Below are 12,074 nucleotides of genomic sequence, written 5' to 3' on the forward strand. Positions count from 1 at the left end.
ACCATTCTTTCAACTTTACGTTCAGAGTTTGTACTCCTCATACCTATACTTCCTACAAAGAAGAATCGTTGCTTTCCAATTGCACAATTTGTGCGCCCAATTGAGCACATACGTGCGCAATACTTTAAACCCACGCTCCAAATTGTCGTTTTCGCGTGCCCATCAACTACCAGATAAATTTTTGGGCTTCAAAATTGCTCTTTAAACACAAACTATAGAGTTGAGGTTATGTAGATATTTACTTTAAATTTATTTATATACACATTTTGATTTTAAAATGGAATCACAACCGTGCTGCTCAAAACATTATTCTTTTACATGATTGGTTATAAAAACCTCAGAATATGCTTTATTACTTGATGAACAAGACTATTAAAGGGCCCAAGGAGGTTATCTATGAGAAAACAATATATGTACTACTCCTATATGGACAGTTGGTATGGGAAAAAACGTTCTCTCATTCGAGACACTTTATCTATACTACGCACGCTTCATGCGTGCAAAACATGCGCATAACTAACTGAAGCGCTCGGAGGAGAGAGAGAGAACGATACGCTATTTCTTTCACATAGTCGGAACACCTTCCACTTATAGGAACTGTCCATATAGAAATATTACATATATTATGTATTAATCGAGTTTCTTGTATTTGGGACATAGCAACAAATATCGGTGCATTCCACTAATCCTTCACGACGCGTGAAATACTCTTGCACGTTCCACATAGAATTCGTGGAATTAACAAAACTCAAACAACGCAGATTGCAACTATGAGAATATATTAATATTTATATTTATCTCAACGCTCAAAACGCCTCGCAAACAATTCCAATTGTGGTGTGTGTGTGTGTGTGTGAAAAAAATGGCTTGGAAGCCATTCCATCAGCCACAGAATTGCCATGTCACTTGTCGTGTGTGCTTAGCGGAACGCACCCTAAATGTTATGTTTTATAATTTGACACTTGACACAGAAGTTTGTTCCAATGTTTGTTTTTTAATTCCATCTATCGCTTGAGCCTAATTCGTTCAAACAAGTGGGAATTTTAAAAGGGAGTCGCGTAATCAGAACTAACCTATAAATGATTTTAACTTCTTTAAACTTAGTGAAATATCAAAATGAACAGGCACAATTTAAAAAAATTACTTATTCTATTTCTTCAACAAGTGCAAATACTTTTTTCTAAAAATAAACGAATAAGGAAATGTAATAAATTAAATTACATGCTTATTGTAATTAATAAACATTGCAACAAACGATAAAGAATTGTTGATTACCAACACTTAGTAGACTATTATTTAGAATATGATTTTAGAATGATATTGTCATTAAAAATAATTATCCTTTATATTTAAAGGAAAAAATAAAGCTTCAACAGGATTGGATTGGAGATTTAACTGAACAAAATGAAATGCTTGTCAGAGCCGTCGAAGAACTGGAGCAAGAAGCTACAGAAAGAGTGAAAATGTTAGAAGAGAAGCTACAAAAGAGCGCACAATGTATTTGTGAGGTAAGATATCATGTTTAAATAATTTTCACTCTATATTTTCCATCGGATATATAAATATGTAAGTAAATATGCCAAATAATCATTAAACATCATGAAATGAAATTCTCAACAATATTTGTGAAAAATAAGTATGTGTAACCCATAAAATTGAACAAAGTTGGAAAGCAGTGATAAAATATAGCACCGGTATTATAAATAATATGGAAAAATTATATATTTCATATAGAAAAATGAACTTTGTGAATGTTGATTTATATTTCCATTGAAGTTTATGTTTTTTTCTGTGAACATAATTAAGACAAAGTCAAAAATAAAAAATTATAAGCCACAGATATGAAAAAAGTGAAATAAAGCCTTTTATATTATGGCAACACAATGTTTGCTGTTGTTGTTGTATTTTCAAATTTGCCGCCGAAGGAAAGATCAAAATGGCAGTTTATGGCATTAGTATTATATATTTATAATGTTAATATAAATCCATTTTATGGAAAACACGAAAAATACCATAATAAACAATCTATGGGATCTCTTATCAGTAAAATCAGGAATTTTATAGTTCAATGAATTCGATAATAACAATTATTTTTATTACCGTATCAAAGTATCAGATCAAGTATAGAAGAAGACATTGATTTTCATTATATATTTGCTACATTAAAAAAATGAGAAAAGAGATAATAATTATAGTATCCAATGCTTAATATTTAAGTTTTTCAAAAAATTAGTCTGTCGAGTCTACTAGGATCCAAGCTACATCACTTGCCAACATGGTGCCGGCAATTGAAAAAAGCTACTCATAAGGAACACATGATCCTACAAGTTTTTTTTTGTTCTTGTCACTAAAGTATAGGATATTAGTGCTCAAGTAAAATATTAATCTGCATATAGAAAAAAATTCTCATCAAGCTTGAGCTCTTAATATCAATTTTAAGTACTTACAATTTAAAAATAAAATTTCATCATGTAAAATGCATGTAAAAAAATTTTCTTTGCTAATTTCTAATACTCACTTTTTACAAAAATGCAAATCAGTTTGATGGACCTTGTGGGGAATTTTATGCCCTTCGAAATCACTCTGGTTCACCAATAGGAGTTGTTAAAGCATAGTTTTAGAAAAAAAAGAGTTAAGAGCTCAAATTTGGTGAGAATTTTTTTTCTATATATTAATATTTAGTTTGAGCACTGAAAAATTTTTTTTATTGCTTCCTCATCCACCGTATAGTCCAGATTTGGCCCCCAGTGATTACTGGCTATTAGGTGATTTCAAAAAAATTCTCGCCGTTAAGAAATTCAGCTCAAATGAAGAAGCAAGTTGCTGAAACTGAAGCCTGTTTTCAGGCAAAAGACAAATCCTTCTACAAACACGGCGTCGAGAAGTTAGAGAAGCGTTGGAATGATTGTATTGCTCTCGAAGGAGATTACATTGATGAATAAAATTGATTTTTGGCAAAAAAATGTATTTTTCTTGGTTAGTCACACGACTTATTGAATTAATGTATTAGGTGCATTCCTAGATATCCGATGCAAGATGATTGAACTCCTACATTGTTAACGTATATCGAAGGACATTTTTCTTTTCTTAGTGTAAAAGTTATGTGTAGCGATTTGCTATATTTGAACAAAATTTGGAAAGCTTATAACTCCGAAATTATTTGAACATTATCTTCTCTTTAACACGCTCCTAAAATATTAGCATTAAGATCCTGGATACTCTGTATATATGCAAGTAACAGAAGATATAGTATTCCTAAAACGGTGCAAATCTTTGGTTGTTAATGATAAATACGAACGATTTGTATGGCACGTAAGTCACCTTACCAAATGGAATCGACACTAACTTTTTGATTTACCCAGGTAATGAAAAAATACAGGGAACACGACATAACAGAAGATATTTTGGAAGAACCAAGAAAGAGGATATTCAATTTGGAAAGTGATGTTAGGAATTTATTGGAACTAATTCGAAGAGTTAGAGATGAAGATGATTTTTCTTTGGGAGGACTCACTTTTTATGAAGTAACTCATAAGGAGCTTTTAGGTGACAACGTTGAAGGGAAATTATCAAAAGGGTAAGATAATTATTAACAAAAAAAAAAACAAATTCAAAATAATATATCCATATGAAACCTAAAGCTTTGTGTTAATTAATTATTGTTTGTACAGTGTTTTAACTTTTAATATTTTTCAGGTGTGTACAGAACGATACAAAAAAGGTAGGCAAAGATACTACATCTGCTTCACCTGCAAATATATGCTTTATTAACATTGTTATGTTTAGTTTTGCTTTTGTTTAATAAATGTTGAAGCAAGTAATTTGTTTTGACTATTGTCGTTGCTTTTTTCTCGAAAAATAATTTTTTTCCAGAAATAATGTAGCTACAACAGAAATTTTTGAAATTCATTTCTGAAAAAGTATTTCTTGACAACATGTCAGTGCTTTCCATTGATACAGGTACAATAATAAAATATGTGTACAAAACAAATATATATATATATATATATATATATATATATATATATATATATATATATATATATATAACAATAATAACGATTATTATTCTTAAATTATATTTTGTGGAGCAGTTTTTTTGATGTTAGACTTTGTAAATTGTTTGGTGAGTCCTTTTGGCTTGTCTCCGTAGATTGCTTGTAGAATATATAGAATGTCTATCATCTTAAGATGGTTTTTGACAAGGCAATGTCCTAGTAAACTGTCTTAAGCCTGGAGTGTTTCTTCGGTAAGTCCCAAACCGATCCCTCAGCCATTCGTTCTGTTCGTTGTTGATGTCACATCTAGTGAGACCACAGTAGGGTTTTGGTTCAAATTATGGAGTCGTTACCATTTTTTGGCATGTTTTTCTGCTTCTCCACTGCCCAGAATACCCTAGTGGTCTGGTAGGCAGCTAGTGCTTTTTATAGTTTGTCTACATTCCCACGCTACCTTGGACGTGCACTCAACAGCTTTCAGTGCCTCGAAGGCTTCTTGGCTATTGGAGAGAATCTAAATGTGCTTTCTAGAGATGTTTCTATACAAACATTCCTGAGCACATATGTTTAAATAAACTGTTACCAACAATAACTACCCTTGGATTGATATTTTGGAAACAAATTTGGGAAATCCTTAAAACTTTCCTGATATTTGTTGAGTTTATACTTCATATCACCATATTCCAATCCCCTATACACTTCACACTTATATCAGTCCAATGTTTTCCCAACCTGCCATGTTTACAGAAGAATTTTTTTTACCTTAATCTACTTCTGTTTTGCAAGATTTTTTCCGGTCCAAAAACGGCCAGTAATCTCTGGAGGTCAGATCTGGAGAACATGGTGGCAATTCGAAATGTAATTCTTCGTTTTATAGATTATATGGTTGTATTTTTGTACCTGCTCGGTTTAGGATTATAATAAGACACGTTAGTTTATTGTTTTCGAGAACTTAGAATCCATTTATCGAAGTCCAAAATTTGGGAAATTAGTATTTCCGGTTTTATCTGTAATTAAAATGGTTGTCTTCCCGTTCGGCATAATTAAACGAAAGGTTCATTTTGTGGAACCTATTTTTTAAAACTTGGGGTTTGTTAGAAGAGGGGAAACACATACAGTAATAAACAAAGTTATTCACATTTTTATTTATCGAACTTTTATTTATATTCGAATTGGAAACTGTCTCAAGATGTCGCTGTTTATTTTTTAGTTAGGTTAGGTTTATTTCAACATCGATTAGGTTTACTCTAACTTAAGTTAGGTTATATCAATTGGCCGATTATTTGAGAAAAAGATATGCTTTTATAATGAAGAGAAAGTACCCTTTCGTGTAATTCATAAATCCAATTTATTATCCAATTTATTACATAAATTTTTATTGTGATTTTTAACCAGGCACATACAGAAGTATAAGATAAATTTATACTATCCATTTTACACCATTATTTGGCAACATAAATGAATAGTGCATTGTACAATTAATATGGAAAATTATGCGAATTATTTGCCACACAAGTATGAAATAGCACGAGTTGTACACTATAGTTTTCGGAGGACTAATACTAGTTGTTGATATTTCTTCACTAGTATATAAAGCGAAAGATTAAGTACTTCATGTAAGTCGGTGGAAAATGTATTTTAACGTTTGTTATTTATTTATTTTCAGACTGACCAAAGGAATAGAGAACAAGAAAGGTACGAAACAAAATTTTTCACTTGAGGCAATTTTTGAACAACAACGTATTATTTGTAGCACGATACAATCATTAGAATCGAAATTAGGAGATTTTGAAAAAGTATCCAGAGAATTGAAAACTAAACAAGAAGAATGTGACAATCTACAGAAGGTAAATATTTGAGTATAGAGTCTTTAGAGGCTTTGTTTAAATGTAAAACAAAAACTGTGGTAAAAAAACAGTATGTCAGTGTGTTGATGTGGTTAATAATTGAAAACGATGCTTTCAACCAAACTATTGGTGATAAATTAGTGTTACTTTGTCTCTAATTGAAAAGCTGGAAAAAATGATTTATAAACAAAATCAAATGATTAATTAAGAAAATAATATACACCATTTTATCTGCTCTTCAATTCTCAGTGAAAAATTAATCAAAAGATTTTATAAAATGGATATTTTGTAAACAATGTGTGCCTTATAGTCCAAACTTTGAGCCCCGTTGAATCAACCAGAAATATATATATATATATTTACAGTACTACAGGCCTTTAAGGCCCATGACTTATTTTTCTTTTCACATCGGTCTTCAACTGATTTCACGATTCTCCTCCACAGGTTACGATTTTGTACTTTTGCTCCCCAATTCGGTTTTACCTCACTAATATCTTTCTAAACTGCATCCAACAATTTTTTCTTTGGTCTCCGCCTTCTTCTTTTACCTCCTTCCTCTTCTTCAATGGCCCTTTTGCCAATATTTATCCTTTTAGTATGCCCCAAACGTCTTACTCTTTGGGCTTTTGTGTATCTTGTTATTGATGAGTATTTATAAAAATCCCTCAGTTCTTGGTTAGTTCTTCGTCTCCATGAGTCCTTCACTTGTTTTTATTCACCCAAAAATTTTCCTTGACACCTTCGTTTCCCATATAACCAATTTGTTAAAATCCATATTTCACTTCCATATGTAACTGTTGATCGTATTATTGTTTGGTATATTCTAATTTTGGCTGCTCTAAATAACTCCTTTGATTTTATCGTTTTACTTAATGATCCCATGGCTCTACTTCCTTTTTCTATTCTGTTATTTATTTCTGTGCGTCCTTCATTTTTATTTGACAGTGTTGCTTCCAGGTATTTTCTATCTCATATTTTTTGTCCTTTCCCGCTTTAATCTCTATAGATTCCTGTTTACCAAACACATTTTGTCTTAGCACCATATACTTTGTTTTCTCTCGGTTTATCCTTAATCCATAATTTTTGCAGCCTCTTCTAGTTTAATAAAAGCTGTCTTCATTTCTTTTATCGTTCTGGTTTTAAAGCTAAATCATCTGCATATGCAATTATTTGTTGTTTGTATTTTGCTATCTCGTAAAATTTTCTCCAACACCAGATTAAAAGCCACTGTCTATATTGGATCTCCTTGTTTTAATCTTTTCTTTTAATATCTTATTTCTTTCAACTGTATCATAAGCCTGCTTAAAATCCATAAACATAATAAGAAGGCCTAGATTTTCTTCAAAACCTTCTTCGTATTCACCGACTATCCTTTCTTGGAATGCGGTGAGTCTGTTTCTCACAATTTAAGTCAAAACTTTGTACACCACATCAAGGAGTGATATCCCCTTATAATTTTCACATCTACTTTTATCTCCCCTCTTGAATATTGGACATGTTATTCCATCTCTCAGGCATTTGTTCTTCATTTCAAATTTACTGTATTATTACACTCTTAAAGTTTTTCGAATTTTCTATCTGTTCTAAGATATCTTCATTATTCCCTTTAGTTATTTCTCTATTTATCTTGATTGCCGCTCTTATTAATGCCTGTCAGTTTTTTGAGCTACTCTCTTCTTGCTCTTCATTCCAATTCCATACTTTAGTTATTTATCAAATAAGTATTTGACTGGTGGAAAAACAATTTATATTTATTGATTTTTATTTGCCCCAAAGAGTCTCAAAAAACTTTTTGTTTATAAATATTTGTTCTGAACACCAACACTCACGATTACACTGTCTGACACGCGTTTCTATAACCAAGTTATCGTCTTCAGAGACTGAAGATAGTTACTTTTAACTTTAGCCTCTGAAGACGATAATTTGGTTATAGAAATGCACGTCAGACAGTGTAATTATGAGTGTTGGTGTAGTCGTAGTGTAAACTTATTCCAACTTAGTCATTACTTGTTAAAAACAATAATATTTAATAAAAGAATATCATTAAATTTAAATATTTTATGATGTGATCAGAAACAGTTGGTGCACCAATCATATGCTGGTGGTGTTACTGAAATTCTGATTAAAACTATTCAATTTTTTGTTTGTTTTGGCTATCAGTTTAACAGTAATTTCATTTTCTTGCGTTTACAAAATATTTATTATAAATGTATAAATTTATATTCACATCAAAGCGATCATTACAAATATAAATTTAAGTTGTGATCGATAATCCCTGGATATCTTCCAGTACCTTGTAACCACTTTGTTCGAACCACTCAAATAAATAGTTTTTCAAGTGATTTTGGTGAGGTATTAGTACGCTGAGGTACTATACACCACGTTTCAAAATATATTTTATGACACAAAAGCAAAAAAACTTTGTTTGTGTATATTAGGGTACACCACCATCCAAAGGATCTATTGTGTCCACTTTTCTTGTTGCGGTACTGTGGAGACTTCAGTATTTACAGCTGATCTATTAATCCTACTCCGCTGAGAAAATTCATAATGTGGATGGCTCTAAGTACCAGAGATCTTTATCTTCTATTTCTTCTTTACCTTTGTCAGCCTCTGTAGATTGTCCACTGGTTTCACCCTCATATACCCTCTTTTCTTACTTTATTTATTGTTCTGTACTTGAAACCACGAAAGGCTTCAGGTCCCATGAAGAGTTTGTCTACGCCTACTTTATCGAGTCTGTCAGCTATTTCGTTTCCCTCCACTCCGGTATGTCCCGGAATCCATTGTAGGACAGTTTCATATCATATCAACGTCATGGTGAAGATCAAAATATAAGATAATCTTGTTTTTACAATTGCATTTCCCATACAAATGCCATATTTTTTAAAAGATCTAGATTTTTTGTGTTCTTGGGGTAAATAATTATTTAAACAAATATTGTATTCCCCAAAAACCTTCAAGATAAACCTTGTGTCTAAAATGAACATCAAGATTTAAAAAAAAACGATGATTGTAAGAATCTTATACCCTGAATCGAAATAACTTTCAAGCTGTATAGGTAAAATGTAATAAAATGTATCTGACATTAATTTAATATTTTTCTTTTTTAGAATATGATCGATATGCGACAAGCTTTAACCGAAGAAGTCGCTACCAAACATGATATGGTCTTAAAGTTGAAACGGGAGTGTCAAGAACTTGAAGATAGGTGTATTCAAGCTGATAAACAAACTGCGTTCCGAGATGACATTATCAGGGAATTGAGAAAAGAAATCAAGCAACTGAAACAACAGGTAAAATACTATTAGTACTTCGTTTAGTTTCTTTTGGTTTATCAAGCTGTTATATTTCTTTGGATGTTGGCAACCTTAGGCTCAGGTTAGCTTACAGTGAAGACGGTTATGGTCCACCAAAAAATTTTATTTTGAAAGAATTTACTTAGGGGTTCCATCTGTTTTTGTATATGTTTTGTTATCGTAAACGAGAAAATAGCGGAAACGATAGACTAAGACAACAACTGTTCTTTAATGTAATGAAATGAATGTAAAAATTAGAGTATAATATCAACAAAAACATTCAATGAAGTATAAAGAAACTAATAATAAAACTCAAGATTGTGCTATAACACTTGAAATGGAAGCCCCAATAGCACAACCATCAATTTGTATATTTCATTTTCATATTCGAAATATGTTGTTGTAGCTTTTATAAATTCATTTTGTCCCATTTTTTCATTAATACATTTTTTACAATGGTAATAGGAATATTTGTATATAAAGAAACCACATCTAACGAAATATATACATATTCATTAGGAATTTTGATACTTTTTAATTTTTTCTTTGAAATCCCATGTGTTTTTGATATAGTATTTGTTTTGATATAAAATTTTTTTCAAAATATTTTTCAAATAATTAGATAATGGGGTGAGAGGAGTTTGAATACTTGAAACAATTTTATTTCATTTGTATTTTCAAGAATTGGTTATTGTTTTGATATTAACTTATCAATTTTCTTAATATTTTTTCTTTGTATTTATTAAAAAGTGATTTCAATGTTCTTTCTCGACATTTTTTCTTAAATTTTTGGAAAATATTTATAGGAATTAATTCATTTATTTCAACTGTTGTTTTTTTAAATAATTTTCTAATTTTCTTATTAGAGTAGTTGATTCGGTAATAGATAGTTGTATGACTTGGAAAATGAATCTAGATAAAACGAAATTTTGATATTCATGCTGCAGGCGATTATTTGTAAATTTTATATGGGATAATTTTAAATTTAGAAATGTAGGTATCAACTTATCTTTTTTGCATCTGAGTAGAAAAATTCTTCGGTTTTTCAGTTTTGCATTTTGTGGAGGATATTATATAAGAGGTCATCAATACGATAAAAAAAAAATAGAACCGCATTAACGAACAATGAAATATCAAAAAAAACAAATTCAATTCAATATTCAAAAATTCTTGAAACGGAATCTGATAAACGAAAAAGAGAATTTTTAAAAACGGTTCACATTCATAAGAACGAAAAAGCTATAAATGATAAAAAAGATCTAAATAATTTAAGTAAAATATAGAGACCTAAAGTCAAGAACATTTAGATGCATTAATATATCAAAAGGTCTAAGAAATAAGAATTATATATATATATATATATATATATATATATATATATATATATATATATATATATATATATATATATTTCGGTGGTTTTTTTTGGTGTTTCATTGCCACGTTCCCAATAAAAAACCGCTCTTATAAATATATTTGTTATTTCAGATTAACTCTATATTGATCCTTGCTCATTGTGTTCCCTAGGTTTCCTTTCCTGAAAAACCTTATCCAAAAATTCCGGACAGTCCCAATTCGAATTCAATGTTGCAAAAAGAAGTCGACGGGGAACAAGTGCTAATTATAAATCATACGAAAAAAATAATTCAATCCGGAAAATCAACGGTTATATACTTGCGACATGATGCAGATGAAAAATCTAAAAAATCCGAAACAGTCGTTAACGAACACATAGCGAATTGTTCAAAGTGTCGATTGAAATTCGAAAACAATATCAACTCAACACAAATCGAGGATAAAAATGAAAAAGGAAACTCTCTGTTTTTATGTAAATCTGAAAATGATTTAACAAAGTGCCGGAATTTATTAAATCGCATTAAAGAGAGATCGAAAATGACCGTATCCAATGCTGTAGTCAGCAGAAGGAACACGTTCATTGGTACTTCTAAAGAACAATTAGAAATAGAAGATGAAGATGTGTTGAGAAGAAGACGAAACGTTTGCGTTCCGAAACATATTCCCGTTAAAATGTATGTTAATAATCTGGAATTCAATAAAAAGAAGTAAAACGTCTAAAAAATCCATGGCTTTTCAAAAAACAAACTAATTTAAAATTTATCAAGTGGTAGTAATAGAAAACGGTTACGAAATTTTTAGGAAAATAATGTTTTGAAAGAAGATTCCTTGAGATTAATGAACAAATTAGTTACTTTGGTAAGAAATATTTTAATTACAATTTTTGTTACATCTAACATAAAATCTAAGTCGACATAAATGGCATATCAACCTCCCTCCAAGTCAGATAGAGACTCGTTGAATTTTTTTTATTTGTAGTAGAATCAATTTCATGAGTAACTTGGCTCATTCCTGGAATGGTTATGATGTAGGAAAACTTTTCCTCTGCAGGGCTGGTACTTAGGAAGAGTTTCTTTTGGTGTGGTATGGTTTCATTGTGCGTTTGCTCGCCTACCACCACAAGAAAGTTGGAAATACTGGTGATGAAACAGTGATTCGATTTATCAGACAGGTTTTTTTGTTGTAAATAATTGCGGGTACAGTTTCGGCTGTAATTGTTCCCTATCGTAGGACATTTTATCAGATATTGGGAACAAGAAAACCTGCAACTCTCCTATTACGTTGTGTGATATTTTTATAGCCACTCCAATATCTTAGATCTCTAGAATATTCTTCAAAACATTTTAGAAGACTTCTGAATGTTCGATAATTATTTAGATAAATCGAGTTACATGGGATAAAAAAAATAATCTTCAATTAAAACCTTGTTACAATATTGTTTGATTATAAGAACATTTCTTATGAAATTATTAAGGTGGAATTATAAAATATGAAACGTGTTTTTCACTTTATACATTGTCTCAATCTAGTCGCTGTATATTTTACGTTTAAAAAATTTTACAACAATTGTTTGC

At 30.6% G+C, this 12,074-nt stretch overlaps 1 protein-coding gene across 9 annotated transcripts in view; it reads left to right on the forward strand.

Annotated features, from left to right (window-relative positions):
- Positions 1 to 12,074, forward strand: part of LOC130891824 (uncharacterized) — a 49,512-nt gene that overhangs the window by 1,447 nt on the left and 35,991 nt on the right. For 7 of the 9 annotated variants that reach the window (XM_057796846.1, XM_057796849.1, XM_057796853.1 and 4 more), the window contains exons 2-7: positions 1,356 to 1,508; positions 3,363 to 3,577; positions 3,697 to 3,721; positions 5,665 to 5,693; positions 5,752 to 5,845; positions 8,959 to 9,141. In XM_057796846.1, the coding sequence (XP_057652829.1) occupies positions 1,356 to 1,508; positions 3,363 to 3,577; positions 3,697 to 3,721; positions 5,665 to 5,693; positions 5,752 to 5,845; positions 8,959 to 9,141 (699 nt within the window). Of the gene's footprint in view, positions 1 to 1,355; positions 1,509 to 3,362; positions 3,578 to 3,696; positions 3,722 to 5,664; positions 5,694 to 5,751; positions 5,846 to 8,958; positions 9,142 to 11,062; positions 11,359 to 12,074 lie in introns of those variants that run through there. The other 2 variants (XM_057796850.1, XM_057796852.1) reach the window with 2 other exon arrangements.

This window comes from Diorhabda carinulata, chromosome 3, assembly GCF_026250575.1.
Source record: "Diorhabda carinulata isolate Delta chromosome 3, icDioCari1.1, whole genome shotgun sequence".
Lineage (NCBI taxonomy): Eukaryota > Metazoa > Arthropoda > Insecta > Coleoptera > Chrysomelidae > Diorhabda > Diorhabda carinulata.